This window comes from Lepisma saccharinum, chromosome 2 (genome assembly GCF_977018435.1).
Source record: "Lepisma saccharinum chromosome 2, izLepSacc3.1, whole genome shotgun sequence".
Lineage (NCBI taxonomy): Eukaryota > Metazoa > Arthropoda > Insecta > Zygentoma > Lepismatidae > Lepisma > Lepisma saccharinum.
This window is the reverse complement of record NC_139230.1, coordinates 185,467,228-185,485,443: the sequence shown is the minus strand read 5'-3', so window position 1 is coordinate 185,485,443 and position 18,216 is coordinate 185,467,228. Positions and strand designations below refer to the sequence as shown.

At 38.0% G+C, this 18,216-nt stretch overlaps 2 protein-coding genes across 8 annotated transcripts in view; one reads left to right on the top strand and one right to left on the bottom strand.

The window, feature by feature from the left end:
• Raf (serine/threonine kinase raf oncogene) overlaps positions 1–893 on the bottom strand; it is a 70,332-nt gene extending 69,439 nt beyond the window's left edge. For 2 of the 4 annotated variants that reach the window (XM_083117792.1, XM_083117793.1), the window contains exon 1: positions 736–893. In XM_083117792.1, the coding sequence (XP_082973918.1) occupies positions 736–858 (123 nt within the window). In that variant the 5' untranslated portion in view covers positions 859–893. The remainder of the gene's footprint in view (positions 1–735) is intronic. The other 2 variants (XM_083117795.1, XM_083117794.1) reach the window with 2 other exon arrangements.
• Positions 825–18,216, top strand: part of LOC145984227 (uncharacterized) — a 33,301-nt gene continuing 15,909 nt past the window's right edge. Inside the window, exons 1-3 of one of the 4 annotated variants that reach the window (XR_014441289.1) lie at positions 853–1,004; positions 2,782–2,982; positions 4,662–4,934. The gene's annotated coding sequence lies outside the window, so the exon portion shown is untranslated. Of the gene's footprint in view, positions 1,005–2,781; positions 2,983–4,661; positions 4,935–18,216 lie in introns of those variants that run through there. The other 3 variants (XR_014441290.1, XM_083117796.1, XM_083117797.1) reach the window with 3 other exon arrangements.

Here is an 18,216-nt window from a genome sequence, read left to right as displayed (position 1 = left end):
CACACCCACTTTGTAGCGTCAAACAATGCACTCAAATTCATTGCTCTAGTTTTCTTTAGACTTTCCATGGTTTGCAGGTAAATCAGTGTACAGCCACTGAATGATCGAGATGCGAGATTGGATGAATAAGAAATAATCAACACTCTCTCGTCTATGGACTCGACATGAACACTACAATGCGTCCACTTTGCAACAACCTGATTTTTGACTTGTGTATCACTCTCATGTTCTTGCAGACTTCACAGACGTCTTGCAACAACATTGGGGGATCTTTGTTTTATGACAATTTTCGTGTGCTCATATGAATGCTATAGTACCTTGACAAAATGTAAAATGTTCACATTATTAGATAAAGATCTTCGAATATCGCCTGCAGTCTTGCATAGGAGTTTACGAATATGTATCAAAGTGAATCTTCAGATACATAAGAAACTTGCTTTGGATCTTGGATAACAGCTGATGGTGGAGAAATGACGTCGTCGCTTTGTACCATCTGGCTAACGTTGTGCTATGTAAACAACATTCTGTTGAATCTCTAGCGATACTAATTGCATAATATGAAAGAAGTTCGTACCAATAAAACGATGATATACAAAATATACTACTTACACTCGCAATTAACAGTTTACCACCTGAAATAGCAAAACCAAAACAGATGCATCTATCTACACGAGTAAGATGTTGTAATAAATTTATATATCATAAATTATTAGATATACAGAATAATTCACTCACTTCATCATGTAATGCATCCGTGTTTTCAGCTTCGAATGATTTTGTTGGACTATTAAGCGATAGTGTGGGGACTGAACCATTGTATCGAGGTTCCTTTACAGTAGCCATCTTGGTCGCCTCCATTGGTCACATGACCTGCATGACTTCTTTGCCATTCAACTAGATCACAGCACCATCGGTAGATATGAGCAAAATCTGTGAGCAGAATCCTCTGTGGACACATAGCATAATCAGGAATAATTGGTCGTAACGAAATGTTGTAATTTTAGGTAAGAGTGACAGTTTCCATATTTGATTCATTTAATATTAGTAGTTTTTGTTTGTACTGTGTTTATTCCTATCGACGCACGAAATATGTTAATGTAGGTTACAGCAGTTAACGATGAATATATGCACTAAAGGTAGATCGGCGACGCTTGAAAGTACTGGCATACCATATTAAATACTTTGTCGTAACGAGTGAACGATTAATGTGACAAGAAAAGCATATGATGTTACGAATTGTTTTTTTTATTACATAATGTATCGTAAACAATAATATTGATATATAGCACAAGTTGTCATGTAGTGTTCCACTTGCGTCCCATCAGAAATCCCTTTCGTGTTTACGAAATAATGCAGGTGAAAATCGGTTTCATAAAACACGAACTTAAATATGTTTACCTCAGAGACTCGACAGAATTTTTCATGTTAATGTACCTACACATAAATGAAAATTCCAAAATTATTTAGCCTTCGTAAAAGTTTGAGTTGATTGTTCTACATGAGTAAAGGTATCCCCCCCCCCTTTCAGTTTGGCAACTCTGGTTTTCGTTATAGTAATAATAAGAGCTGATGATCGTCCGTACACCCTCTAAGATTTCGACTTTTTATTTTATTTCATCGACAGAATTCATTGTTTTTATATGACATGTGATTTATTTAAAGATGCGGAAACTATAAAGATCCAAAACATTGAACCCTGATTTATTGATTTGATATTTTACGTCTACTTTATGCACAGTAAGGCTTATCGGGACTGGACCTACAGTTTAAAGTGGGATCCAAACCACTTTGTGCCTCCACCAGGTAGCGAACCCAGGACCCCCTGATTACAAGGCGACGATGCTACCACTGTGCCATCAGGGAGGCCCTCATTGAACCCTGAAGTGTGACCAGCCTTTGTCCAGTTCCTCGTATCATACCAGTTTCACCGCTCTTTTTAGCGAAATATAGTTTTATGCACACACACACATATAAATAAAAAAATAACAGTTTTAAACGCAACACAACTAACCTAACAGAAAAATAAAGGGCAAAATTCCGAATGATCATGGTGCACAGGCGTGGTTCGATTTCCAATTATACCTATTAACAAATACTCCAGAGTCTTAGTGATTACTTAATGCAAGTTTTATGGAGAACGATTTTTTCCTCCCCATATTCTCCAATATGTTTCTCTTTTTGCAAACACCCATTCGTTTACAGTCATCTTGTATATGGACTCCTACTGCCACCTACTTCATGTACAGTCGTGGAAATAAGTACTTCTTCCCCATAATACTACTGATATTCTTCTTCCCCATAATACTACTGATATTAAGGTTAATGGGGAAGACCTTTTTTCCATGACTGTACATGGAGTGCAAAGGGGTATTTTGTTGCTAGATGGGTCAGGTTTAGGGCTCTTACTATTAAATAATGCCCCTAAGTGCTTGAAAAACCTGATCATGTAATATCTGGTCTAGAACACAAAATTCCTTTGAGCCTTTCAGGAAATCCACAAAAACTCGTGTCCAAATCGACCAAGAACGCCTGCTCATGCAAGCTACATTTCATATCATAATTTATTCAATAATTAATGATTAGTGAAGCTTTTAACTGTGCTAATTAGTTTTTCTAGTCTTCGAACTTACTCCCACTATTATCTCCAGTATTCTAAAGCACTTCTTAATTTTCCTATAAAACTTTAGAAATATCATTAAACAATTGGAACCTTTACCAGTAAGTATGTGTGTGTGTTTCCTATCATGTACTTCACCTAATCAACATTAATCTTATCGGCAGGTATTGATCTTCTGGCATTCGCCACACCCAAAACCTCCCATCAGACTGCCACTTGGTAAACCGCAATTCGTCACTCCAAACCACACATTTGCAGTTGCCCACAGTCCGGTGGTGTAACACCACTGCATGCAATGCTTATGCGAGGTTCAAAGGAGGTTTTGTGCTAGAGGTCTTGGAAGCATTTAGGGATGTTTTATTAAGGTGAGGTGTGACAATTTTGGGTATAATTTAACAATACAGGGAATTTCTCCAATTTGTTTGAATTTTCGGTTACTTACTAATTTGGGTCTCCTAATCACGAATCTGCACTTAAAATTTGGCGCTCACGTAAAAATTTGGCGCTTATTTGGGGCAGGTGAATCCGGCCACTTTCTAACATGCCCTTAACAGGGAGTCTATAGATATAGGCGGGAAGCCGGAGCGGAGGCGGGGCCGCGATAGCGGTTGGGGGCGGTAGGTCGATTACCCCAGGGGCGGAGCCCGGAACCGGCGGGAAATTCGGAAATCGAGGGTGTGGAAATAAGAACTTAATTTCGATTATTTTGCTATTTCCACGTGTGAGCGCCAAATTTTGACTGCAGATTCGTGATTAGGGGGCCAAAATTAGTGAGTATGCCGAATTTCAAACAAAATGGAGAAATTCCCTGTATTGTAAAATCGCTCCTTTGAGAGTATGAATTTCTCCCCATGTTGCAAGTGGAAGCAGATTTTAAAGTTGATTATTAAGCTAGATACTATGTTTGAAAAATATGATGAATAAGTATTTACAAAATCCCACGTATTCTTTATGGAGACAACTTCAAATTCAAGTTACTGCTAAACAAATGGGAGTTTCGACTTTTCCTAGTGCAAATATCATCTTCAATAGATCCTCTACCTGATATGTTGTTTTTTTTCCGCCATCGGAAGTTTGATATCCCCAAGAAGACAAATAAACTAATTCTCCCATAAGAGTAATGCATTTCTCCTTGCCTCCTACGGCCATCCTGGCAGTGTTACCAAACCTGATGCGCATAAAAGAGCTAAATTTCACCTTAAATTGAGCTAAAGTTAACTTTCAAGGAACTAGATTTACGAAGGATGGATAAAGTGCCTCTCGTGGTAATTTTAGTTGTCAGGGAGTGGGGGGCATTGCTATTACTGGTAACTTGAAAGTGATGACAATCTATTCTTAGTTTTCAGCCTATAGATCTGACGACATCACCCATCTCAATAATCCACCGATGGTTGTATGAATCAAAAATAAGGGATTACTGGATAACAATATTCTCATATTCACCCAGTCAAGGCTCTATATAAAAGTACCTAGTTGGGGAGGTAAGAGGGGATGGGACAATGCAGCCAATATAATATCACACCTCGTTCAAAATGTATACTCATGACAAAAGTTGGTCTATTTGGGCAGGGGCTAGTGCACGAAAGAGCCAGATCTGGCCCCAAAAGAGTGAATTTGGCAACAGTGCTCCCAGCTGCCTCAGAGAGAAGGACCTAGGGGAAATTGGCCCTCTCTCCCTTAATGCTAAGAGTCCTAAACCCTGACCCACTGAAACTAACAACAAAAGCATTTAGTAGTGTAATGCCCAAGATTACAGTAAATGAATGGCTGGTTGCAAAGAATCATACAGGAGGATAGATAAGAGAAAAATCATTCTCCAGAAAACATGCAGTAAGTAATCACTAAGGCTGTGAAGTATGTGGTAACAGACAAGGATAAATTGAACCACATAAGAAGTGCCTGTGTACCATAATCAAATGGGAATTAAACAATCTGAACTTGGGCCCACCTATCTATTACCCAGTATTTGAACCTAGGATCTTTGAGCTTACTAGACCACAGGAGATGGCACAAAATATGTTATAATGTAACTTCTCTTTTTCAGGCTGACTGTTGATTTTATCAATCACGTTTGTTATCCCCCTTGCCTGCAACGATACTCAAATTGGAGCATCTTCTATAGTGATCAGTTTGCTCTTCACCTCAGCAGGAAACCTGCCATTTTTAGAAGTATACTTGTGATAAAATAAAGTATAATGACTTTCCAATATGCAGCACATTTTTAGTAAATGTTAGTTAATTTCCCCATGTGTATTTAAATTTACGAAACAATTTAATTTATGTATGCAGTGTTTGCCTATGTTGAAATGAATTATGTTACATCTACAAAGGCATTTTTTGTCTCATTTATTTTCCTTATAAGCTACCATAGGCCTTTAAGAAATCCAAAAATACTATTCATCAGAAGATAGCTGACTTTTTAAATATTCTTTAGTGCAGTTTATCACAGATGTTTTTTTTCCATCATTTTTCTGGATGTTTCAAGACTTTCGTCACTGTACCAACCATGCCAAATTATAAGTCTTCCATATTTAATTTGGCCTCCCCGATAGCGCAGTGGTAGTGTCATCACCTTGTAAACAAGGGTTCCCGGTGGAGGCACATAGTGGTACGGATCCCACTTTAAACTGTAGGTCCAGTCCCGATTAGCCTTACTGTGCATAAAGTTGACTTAACACCAAATCAATCAATCCATATTTAATTGTCTTGACAGATTTCCATCCTGCAAAATATCTGGCTGCTGTGAAAATCTCGGGTCAAAGGATCTAATTTTACAACAGTTCCCATGTTCAACACATTGATGAACGCCGAACGCTGTCCAAACATGCATTATATTTCAAAAATTCTTATTGGCAAGATATAGGTTCAGTGATACCCTAAACCTTTTACGTCTCTTTTCTTAATCTCCATCAATGTAGTTTAGACAGAGATTGAAAATGTCATCAGAATTTGGAGCTACTTCAGCATATAAAAAATACATTTTTCATCCACCATCTTCAAATGCTTTAAGCAATTTCACTCTGATGCAAAAGCAAATCATTCACTGGCTGTGAGTAGTTGCTACATAATTTTCAGCCTAAAACCTCCCAAATTTGCTGCAGTTATCATGGTCACAACTTTGGTGACTTACCCCCAGTCTTCCTAAACCATCCACTACATTACACAGTTTTTACTAAAAACTTAAAAGTCGAGTAAGACCCTAAGACTTGTGTTCGTTAATCTTCGAAAATGCTGCATAGTCACATATGAGAATAATTCAATGCTCACGCTAGACTTGTTAAATCAGTCTGTCATCCACCATTTTCAAGTGTGGTGACAGATTTTCTTCAAATGCAATGCAAGAACAATTCTCCAGTTGTCTTGCAACTGCAAAAATTGCAACACAAAAAATTTATCATAATTACAATGTTTCTGATTTTGCCACCACCTCCCTTCTAAATTACAAATTATAATTTTAAATGTTTTATTTGAAAATTGTGGATGATGAAATTGTCAAAAATGACTGAGTTTATTTAATTACACTCTGAAAATATATTCTAGACAGTTTTGAAAATAAAATTTACAGCATGTTATAGAACGTTCAAAATAGGAAAATCAGTTTTTCATCTGATATCACTCACATGCATGACCGTTGCAGTCTTATCAAGTTTCCTAGCTGCAGAAATAATTTTATATACAGTGAAACCTGGAGTTTTCATTTTCCCGCATTATACATTCAATCTTGATGGTCCCAATACAGCAAAATATTATAAAATTTTCCCCCATTTTAAGTTTTATCAGCTTGGTCCCCTCAAAAACATAAAATCGAGGTTCCATTGTAACTGATTCTAAATTTACAGCAGTTATCATTGTCATTAAGTAGATGACTTGTCCCTCTTTGCCCATCCACCCCAACCTAAACCCATTTCAAATCACACAATATATTTCCATATTTTTATTATCAACTTATGGTGCAAGTATTATCGTAATGCTCCTGTAGGTTTCATACACCAACCTCAAAATTGTAGTCTACTCAAAGGTTTGAAAATGTCAAAAGTGGTCAAAATACAAAAGTATCATACTTAAATAATATTTATTTTGCATATGCACAAAACCTGTTGTAAATCCGGGAACTTTTCTAACGGTGGAAGCGGCCCCGGCGCCCACCCAGCGTCGAATAACATGGGTACCTGGGGGAAACCCTGGGGGGTAAAGGCGGTCAGGGGCGTGATGCTGATCACATCACCCACACTCACTACCGGATCAAGAAAGTGTGGGGCGTTACCCCCACACCCCCTATACGCCTTCATGGCGTGGTGCTATGCACAGGGGATCACTTTACCTTTACCTTTACAAAACCTGTTATGCTCAATCACTGTGCTGAGTTAGGCAACACACACAATGCCATGCAGAGAAGCTTGTATTTTAGGATATAGAGGTTCCATGTTAAATGCCAGCGACTGCACATGTACTATATTTTGAGAAAGTCCATACCAAATACCCACCCCTCCCCCCCAAAATGGTTGCTTGACCATTTTTTAAACAATCATGTTTTCTTATTGTGACACCAAGTGTAGTTCAAAACAGGCATTATTTTTCTAAAACTTGACTTCATTTAAAAATGATGGCCATTTTTGTTTCATAACTTCCAGCATTTTTTGTTTATAACTAATGGTTGTGATAATTATGATAACTTGGCAAAGAAGAATGATAGAAAGCTGGAGTAAAAAGCATTGTTTTCAGTATATTTCAAGGTACGTTTTATGTTCTCTATCTTTTCTTATCTTTAATGCAAATGGCTGAAATTAAGGGCCAAAACTGATGTTAGATTTTGAAGAAAAATTTGGATTTTTTTAGCAGGGAAGTAATGTAATAACAGAGCCATATTTTTTTTTTTGCAGATGGAACATATACATCTCTAGTTTCAGCAGTAAATATTTTAGCCATTTACTGGTTTCCTCTTTCAGTTATAGCTCATTGAGAATACTTGTTTTTAATTTTTTTTTCCTTCAAAATTTGGACCCCAATATCTCTGGTGGGAGACCCTTTAAAAATTTAATATTTACAGAATAAAAAATACAATGTGAAAGGTACCTGTAATAAAAATTCTGAGATTGACATTCCAGTGATAACAAAGTTACGATGGGGGTAATTTAGTCAAAAACTGGCAAATTTGCATTATTATTTACAAATAAAGATTTACTTTTAGTGAATTATCATGCACTTGGAATCACTGTCCTTTTTATTAATTACATCATATGAATGGCATAGTAAGCCTGATATGATGAATGAATAAATGATAATGAAAATGTTTGTAAGAAAGCTATCTTGTGAAAAGTCACATATCCAACTTTATGTTTTCCCAGAACCTTAACTTTTAACACTTCCCAGAGGAAATTCAAACCAACACGCATCCCATAGCCTGCTGACTTAGGCTGCATGGCCATTGTGCGGGACATTTTTTTATAATTCCCGCAAAAATATGCATTTGAAACAATCCAGATCAATCAATGGGCTACTGGAGCAGTTGCAGCTTTCCACTACTTGTGTCTGTTAGTGGGATCCACATTTTCAGCAGGCTGTTTCTAATATCTATTTCTATTGCATAAGTTCTACTACATCCAAATTGGACCCTGTTGCAGAACTGAGAGAAAATTGGTTTCAAGAGAACCACTTTGTTTAAACAAGACATACTTGCATTTGAGATACGCAGACACACACATCTCACAACCTCAGTTGTTGAATTTACAACAAAACTGAGGAAACTTTCATGGAAAAGAATAAGTTGGTGGTGTGTTCAGGCTCGTAGCTAGAATTGATCTCCAGGGGCTTTGTAAACCAATTCCATTTTTAAAAAATTTACCAGTATTAAATGAAGGTAAATTATGTGTGTGGGGGGAAGGGGTCATTACGTTACATAAAATTTATAAATATCACACAAATATTACATATTGCCGCATCTTTTAAAATATCTCTTGAAGTGTTAATTGACTGACTGAAATCATCCCTTACACACTCCATACTGCTTTAGATTATACAGATATTTATATCACAAAAAAATGCACAATATTCAATCATAGTGCCTACAGTACATTCCATCCCCGGCCGAAGCAATAAAACTCCTCTTCGTTCCCAAAACTTGGGAGCTTTTGATCTTTGATGCAGATGCGAAGGAAATTTGCATGATGACAGTCGCAGATCTCTGTATAAAAGGAAGCCGGAACAGGGGCAGTGAAGGTACAGATAAAGAAGCTCCCACATGAAATCTAGATAATCTTTTAATACGAACTTGCAGCTACTTAGACTTCATCTCATAAACAATATGAGTGAATGTAATAGCTGCTGTTCATGTTGTCCAAGTTGTGAGCTGTCTACATTTTCACTCTTCACTGCAAACAAATTATACTAAATAGTTTTACCTAATGCCAAGGGAGCTGACAGCAGTTCCAGGGGGGGTGGGGAGCCAACCTGGCCCCTACCTGACTATGGGCCTGGGTGTGTTACGTTACCAGCAGGCAAACGCAATATGCTCACTGAATTGTATGGAATGTGCTGAAATGTGTATGAATGCAGCTCGAAAATAACACATTTGTTAGCGATATTTACTTGCTTAGGTATTGACATAATATTTGATAACGATTACCAGTGCCCGTACTCTCTGATTTCGTATTCACCATCATGCGTGTCCAGCTGTGGTTAGCACTGCAAATGATATTCTGCCTGCATGTCAACCTGTTCAGACAAACCTCTGCCTTACATATGCCTTTTCATTCACAATAGCTACAAACAAGCTTACCCTGACATTCATGGGCCTCCCCGATGGCGCAGTGGTAGCGTCGTTGCCTTGTAATCAAGGGGTCCCGGGTTCGATACCCGGTGGAGGCACATAGTGGTTCGAATCCCACTTTAAACTGTAGGTCCAGTCCCGATTAGCCTTACTGTGCATAAAGTGGACTTAAAACACCAGATCAAACCTGACATTCATGTGATGTAATTAATAAATACAATAATTTTAATTGCATGATAGTTCCTTAAAAGTAAATATTTATTTGTAATTAATAACATAAATTTGCATGTTTTGCAAAATTTCCTCTGCTGTAAATTTTTTTATCCATAGAATGCCTGTTTGTATGTACCTCTTGTGCTATAAATATCAGTTTTTTTTATAAGGTTCCCTACCAGAGATATTTGGGCCAAATTTTGAAGAAAATAATTAAAAACTAGCCTTTTCATGACAAACAACGAACTGACTTATGTACTGCAGTGACTTGACCAGAGGGCGACCCTCGTGAGAGCTGACCTCACCCTCCAGAAAACTTGTGAGATTGGTGCAGGGTGAGAGCGATTGCGATCTGAGAGAGTGAGGGCAGTGGAGGGTGACTGCGATCTCAGGGGGGTTTAGGGTGGTAGAGGGCAACTGCGATCTCGGAGGGCGAGGGCGACTTCAATGTTGGATATTGAGGGTGATGGTAATGGCAGGACTGATTGAAATGTGAGGAGATAGGATTAAATTAAATTTATATTTGTTTTCATGAGTAATTATTATAAATTTCCTTCACCCAAAATAATATTTCCCTTTTTTTCGATATTTTTTTTGTTCCCATTGTAGCTTACATTGCATACTACAGGGAGGTTATTTCAGTCGTTCACCGCCAGCGTGTCGGCCGTTCGGCGGACTCTTCATGCAACAGGTCCCGGCAAATTGCGTTCAGGAAGTCCGTAACAGAAACCGCTTGTTTTGTAATGTTTCCACTTTTCACAATTACAGTTACAATTACAATTGAAATAAGCACGTACCTTGTCGCAAATACAAATATTTCTGGCACCTTATTTCTGACAGAAAATCTTAGATTAGACATCGTTACTTTATCGTCAGTTGTCAGAAAGGGAAGACAGCATCCCGGCGCATAAAGCAAACCGAAAGCGTAAAATGATATTTAAAAGTAATAATAATGATGATCACTAACCTCCTGTGTTATAAGAGATGTTGAAAATGACCTCCTTTAACAGCAATACAACACGTTTCTTAGGTTCAAGAGATCCTGTCTATCGTAATTCCCTGACCACTTTTCTGCAAGAATTCGTTTTCACGTAATTATCGTACATAAAAACTCTCTGTTCAAGACTATATTTGTTTAACGACATAACTAATGAATGAATAACAATTAACACACAATAAAGCACTGGCCATGAGTAGCACATTACAATAACACAGTATAAGCAACACGTGTACTGATAAACGCAAACAGAAGTGAACATGAATGTACACTGACGTCTGGTAGCCGACAGTGTTGCTAACCATTTTTCGGCAATGTCCCTACAGACGTAGTCAAAATGTCCCTACAACTGACCAAATGTCCCTACGCCAAGTAAAGCGACTAAAAAAATTATCACCTCATGAGCATGCAAAACAGAAGATAAAATATACACATTTACTTACCAAATCTTTCTGCTCGGTGCTTCCACAATTAATGAAGGAGCGAATTTACATTTGCCTATCCTAACTTAACCTAACCGTACCTGGAAGCGGCCCCGGCGCCTACCCAGCGTCGAATAACATGGGTACCTGGGGGAAACCCTGGGGGGTAAAGGCGGTCAGGGGCGTGATGCTGATCACATCACCCCCACTCACGACCGGATCAAGAAAGTGTGGGGCGTTACCCTCACACCCCCTACACGCCTTCATGGCGTGGTGCTATGCACAGGGGAACACTTTACCTTTTTTGTACCTGAATAGTTCGTGGGGCTATCAGTCAATGGTTTGTTGGGCTACCAGTTTTTCGAGCCCAAATTTTAACTATGTTTGCCTTGCCTAACCTAACTTAACCTAACCTTACCGAGAATGCTCAGTGGGGCTATTCCTGAATGGTTTTGCGGTAATTGTGATTACGAACCGATAAAAAATATTTTTTTCGTAGCACTTTAACATCATCGAAGACGCCATTTTAGTATCCTGCAATTTTATGATTGATGTAATGTTGCCAAATTTACCTGTAATCAAATCAGTTCTTCTACATCGTGATTGTCGCTGTCACATGTAAGCACGTTCTTTGGGCAATATACTGAAATGAATAAGTTTATTAATTAGCCCTCCTGCACACTCCACCTAACAATCTGTATAACATTAACAACTTTTTTACTGTTCTCTTCCGCTATTCTTACACAATCCATGCTCTCCAAGTATGAAATCAACAGTGTGGCAACGCTGTAGACAGCGTAACTAATTGTAATTTGTTCATATCAACAAATATGGCTACCATACTTGTATACGGAGAATCATTGCAAGAATTGAAATGCTTATTTTACAACTTCTACACGTTAATTAACATTTTTTCCCCCTCACCCCAACATGTTAACTTGAGATAAATCATCACGAATAATTATTTCGTGAGTATAAGACGTAGCATAGAAATTACAGAAGGGTCCGGTATTGTAAATTCTTGCCTTAATGAATAATAGGGGTGTGCGGGACAGAATTTTTTGGGTCGGGACGGGATCGGGACGGTAATTTTTTTAAATCCCGACATTCGGGACTGAAAAATTTGCAATTTCCCGACCAAGTCGGAAAATTTTCGGGACGGGAAATGTTCGAAATTTCCTGAAGCACTGGAAATCTCGAATTTTACAAGTCATTTTCACTTTAAGTGATTGTTTTTGCATTTCTAGAATAAAAACTTACAATTTTCGATAAGTTCCAGAAACTTACAAGGCAGAAAACGTCGAGAATTAACGACTTTTTAAAGTAAAGGATCCCGCACACCCCTAATGAATAACGTTGAGTCGTTTACTGTTGATTATGTTATTTGAAGTCATACATGCTGCTGCTGTGAAGAGATAGATGTAGGTTGGTGATGCTGTATTTCCTGCAGTCTTTAACAATTCTGGTCCATTTTATTTCCCTTTTTTGTTTTTGTATCACTTAACATTGAAAATATTCTTTCCGTTTCCGCTTTAGAATGTGGCAATGTTAGCACTATTTTCGCGAGAGTGGAAATGTTTTCAAAAAGGAACTTGCCTTGAAAGTTTTTGGTAACCGATAACATGTTCCAAAATTCTGATGGAGATTTGTTAGTTAGTTCTTTTTTCTCCTCTTCGCTAAAGTATCCAGATAAACTAATTCATAAAATGTCATTTACCAAGATTGAAAAAAGTACCTACGTTTTCCCTCATTTGGCAAAATCTGTCCCTATGTTCCTACGCGGGCGAAATTTAGTGAAAAGTCCCTATGCTTAGGGACATGTTGGCATCACTGCCGACACGTGCAGTATGAAGCGCCCTCTCGCGGCTGACAACTCACCCAACCCCCGATAAGCTGCCGGCGCTGTCGCGACAACTGAGGATAAAGTAGCGATGACTAATCTAAGATTAGATGTCAGAAATAAGGTGCCAGAAATATTTGTATTTGGGAGGACACCTTTTCCACACACACACAGCATCCTTGCGACAAGGTACGTGCTTATTTCAATTGTAATTGTAACTGTAATTGTGAAAAGTGGAAACATTACAAAACAAGCGGTTTCTGTTACGGACTTCCTGAACGCAATTTGCCGGGACCTGTTGCATGAAGAGTCCGCCGAACGGCCGACACGCTGGCGGTGAACGACTGAAATAACCTCCCTGTATTTGACGTGACATCGAATGGAATTTAAGCCTAGTTCCAAGAATCCCTGCTGGTAGACAGTCTGCCTGCCTATTGAACCATGAAGAATGCATGGAAAGGGAAGAGTGGAAGACTGCTGGTTCTTATTTTCCAGCAGATATTTTTACTTGGACTAGAAGATCTTTACTTTGACACAGAAAGAACAATCAAATATATTTAAAGACCTTAAAAGGGTAATAATATTCAGAGATATATATGAATCCATATGTAACGTAAAACCACACACAAGTACCAACTAACTTCTAGCCATGATTTTGAAACAAAATTATTAAATGTTGAAAAAACACATGCCTTCGTTTTATTATTTTTTCTTCAAATTTGTTTAATATTTTGAAATCAGTGTTTTAAATGTGCTTTAGTGCTTAGAAATCTGTGTCCCTTCTGAGTAAATTGGTCAATTCAACCAGACCATGGTACCTGTGATCTCAAATTTTGATGAAAATAGACACATTTAATCTTTCCATGATGGTGAGAAACTACTTTTTTTCACGTGCCTGGTTTCATGTTTATAGCCCCTCGAACTTTCAGTGATTCATCCTTTCTTCCATTCACATAGCCTCCAAGTATGAGCTGAGCCTCTCTGATGGCGCAGTGGTAGCATTGTTGCCTTGTAATCAAGGGGTTCGGGGTTTGATACCCAGTGGAGGCACGTGCCACAGTGGTTCGGATCCCACTTTAAACTGTAGGTTCAGTCCCAATTAGCCTTACTGTGCATAAAGTATACTTAAAACACCAACTCAACTCAGCCCAAGTATGAGCTGCACTGTCTTGGAGAAGTAATTCTATCCCTCTTATAAATTTTTAAATCTTTTTTAAACTTCACAACAATGCTAACCAAGCAATAAGGTTTCCAGAAATAAATATTTCAACATTTCACACTTATGTTTTAGTACAATAATAAATTTATAAAATAGTATTTTCTAATATTTTTTTACTGAAATATTGTATTACTAAAATTTCCATTATCATTGAAAGGGAAAGGTGGAACACCAACACAAGTGTTATTATAATGAACTTTTATGATCTAACTTACCCAGAAATAAAATTGATGGCTTTTTCATTCCTTCTGAAAATATGACAACTTATTTCTGAATCTTTTTAAAAAATGGCTACTGGATTTTATATTTTTCAAATTAACTTAAAATCTAAGGATCTATCTTCAAAATATCATTGAAGCAAATTTTTAGAGTATAAAATTTCAAATAATGTGCAGAAGGTGGGGCAGAGGAAGGTGTGCCCCCTTCCTTGGAAAATGAAGGTCAACCTAAAAATATATATTTCACATATATAATTTTATTTTTCACAGGCGTTTGTGTTTATTATTAAAAGCATATCGCAGGGACCTGATATCTTCATATCGACTGAGTGTTTCTTTCAGGGGGCGGCACAATTATGGGGGAATATGCCTCATTTACACCCCAATCCCCCACCAAAAAAAAAAAAACCTGCGGATGTCCATGAATGTTAGTGATTATTTGATTGAAAGCATAACCTTATAATTAATTACTTATATTAGATTGGGTGGTTTAGGAGTGGAGGTGTTCACCCTCCAGAGGGCGACCCTCGTGAGGGCAGAACTTACCGTCCAGAAGACTTGTGAGGGTGGTGGAGGGTGAGAGCAACTGCGATCTCGGAGGGTGGGGGTGGTGGAGGGTGTGGGTGACTGTGATCTCGGAGGGTGAGGGTGACTGCAATCTTGGAGGGTGAGGGCAACTGCGATCTTGGAGGGTGAGGGCAGTGAAGGGTGAGGTTGACTGCAATCTTGGAGGGTGAGGGCAACTGTGATCTCGGAGAGTGAGGGGAGGTTGATTCAAAATGAACACCTCTGGACTTGATTAGAAGAATCCAGAATTCAAAAACTTTTAAATACTGATTTTTACAGTGTGTTAGGAGTCCTTTAAATCGTGAAGTGAACAGATTGATGCAATGGTCCAATTCTAAAACCATGTGTAGATTAACAAGTGTCATTTAAGTGAAAATATTGGAAAATATTGTGGTGCTCCTGTAAGCCAGCACAGCTCACACTTTGGGAACCACTGTCTTAAAGATTCCTTGAAGACCAATCCAGTTTTGCAATTATCTTCACTTTCCAGAATCCGTGAAACTTTTGTCCAATATGGATGGCCATCATCATCATTCATAAAACATATGCATCATATCACTCGTCCTCATAATTGCAATTACCCAAGAGTGTCAGAAAAATTGTGAAGCAAGAAGAATACAAGTATTGTTCATGAGGTTGGTGTATTATGAATTATTCTCCCCAAATAACACAATAGTTTTAACTTTGCTTTAAAGTGTGAGTCCCAAAGGGTTTTGGCACATAAGGCAAGGGCCAATCTCCACATACACCCTGCCCAATGAAATTATAGTTGGTTCTCTTAAACTGGATACTATTAAGAAAATACCAGGAAATGTAATGTAGGTTATGCCCAATATCATCCAAAAATTCATACCGAGCCTGTAAACTTTTAACATTTTTCATATCACATGAAATCCTGCCACACATCTGATCATAGCATAATATCTGAAAGGAAAATATTATTTTGTAATACACCCTACAGAATTGACTTCGAAGTATTTATATTCCATTAAAATAGTAAAATGATTGTACTTATTGTAATGGTTTTATTTTCCTTCCAAAGGGAGTAACTTGCCTTGACTCTACCTGATGTGTGTTTATGCTACTTCCTGAGGCAAATTGCTTCCATTACCCTTTAATAACTAACGACAAACCGTTTGATCAAATCAAATGAAATTGAAAACTACCACACAGAAAATATACTCTTCACCATAGATATTGGAAAATCTCAGTTCTTTCTAGAATGATAACCCAGATGTTCAGTTTAAGAATATATATAAAATAAACTTTTTATTCTGATTAATTATGTACAAAAAATTACAAGAAAATAACCCCAACATAAAAATTGACATTATCCTATTTAATTAAATCAATTAAATACTGTATCGGGAATATACAAGGAAATGGTTCATATGCTGGCCTAGACCAGCAGTGCTAGTTCAAAATGTATGCAAGTGACAAGCTTTAATACATGACTAAATCTCTAATTTCCTCTCTTTTTGTTTATAAAAAAAGTCACACAAAAAGATACTGAACTTTATCCAGAAATATTACAAACTATGTAATTATGCACTATTCTTGAAATTACTTAAAACTCCTTTGCTTCCTTTCCCCACTGCCACTGTCCCTTTAATCCCGGATTGAAGAAAAAACAATACACCTTGACAGTGGTGATTCTATAACTTTTGAACTACAGTATGTGAAACAGCCAGAGTCTCTCTGGCACTAAGAGAACCTTTGAAGGCCTCTCGCCAAACAAAAAACAACAAGGAATGCCAACCCCCTCTCCTCAATCAGGTTCTTTTATGTAGATGATTCGAAAAAACAGACCAGTATACTGAAATTTTCCACTCTCTACAGATTTGAAAGGACAAGATTTTAAAACTAGCTGCCTTCCACAGACACGTAGGCCAGCTCTATAACATGTTACCTTGGAAACTACATTAAGAAAGTATTACTGTCATTAAACATAAACTAATATTGAACATTCATAAAAACTAATAAATAAGAGGATCGTGTATTCCCCATAAAAAAGGTAAAGTGCTCCCCTGTGCTTAGGACCACGCCATGAAGGCGTATAGGGGGTGTCGGGGTAACGCCCCACACTTTCTTGATCCGGTCGTGAGTGGGGGTGATGTGATCAGCATCACGCCTCTGACTGCCTTTACCCCCCAGGGTTTCCTCCAGGTACCCATGTTATTCAACACTGGGTGGGCGCCGGGGCCGCTTCCATCGTTAGAAAAGTTCCCGGATTTGAACCGGCCGGGGAACGAACCCGGGACCTTTAGCATGGTAGTCAGATGCGTTACCGACTGAGCCACCGTGGCCATTATATTCCCCATTGCCTCAGATATTCTAAAAAGCAAATGGTAAGACTTATATGAAAAATAAAAGTCCAACATTTTTTTTTAATTTCATTGATGGAGTTTCAATTATGTATTTCCAAAACTCCAAGTTTGATCCCTGTCGAGCCAGTTTTCCCTTCTCTTTTTCAGTAAGTTATTACAAAAAGATGCACACAAACTTCAGGTTTTACAATGATAAAAAACAAAAGTGAACATGCCAGCATGTGTTTGGATAACTGAAAAAGTTTCTTCCGAAGCATTAGTAATCTTCCACATGATTGCCATTAGGATATTAAGCTGGAACTCCACAGTTTCTCATTGGTAATTGTGCCAATGGCAGCATGAAAATATGTTAGACAAGGCATTCATATGTGTCTTCGTGTAATAGACTGCATCCTTGATATGCCCCCAGAAGAAAATATCCAGGGGTTTAATATCAATAGGAGGAGATTGCCAGGGAGTAGGACCTCCTCACCTGATCCACCTACCTGGGGAATTTACATCTAACATGTTACAAAGCTCAATACTCCAATGAAGGAGAACTCTGTCTACTTGGAACATAATATTGGGTTGTAAGTGTTCAATTTGCAGAAAGACAAACTTTTCTAGCATATCCAGATACTTACAACACACAGTATTTTTGTTAAAGAAAAATGTTATGCATAAGTTTTGATTGATTGAGTGAGTTTGTGTTTTAAGTCCACTGTATGCACAGATAGGCTAATTGAGACTGGACCTACAGTTTAAAGTGGGATTCGAACCACTATGTACCTCGATTGTGTTATGCATAAGTATGTACCGCAATGTTGTGGCTTCGGACTGTCTCTGACATTCTCAGATCCACATATGCAAACACTGTGTTGGTCAACTTGCCGAATACGTGAAATGTTTTACTCCATCTGAGAATGTTGCGATATTCAGAAACCTAGGTTTTTCATCAATATGAGAAAGCATATCCACTTTGAAATCACCGTGATGCCTCATACTACAGAATTGTCTTTCAAGTAGCAATTTACTGGACTAGCATGATCGG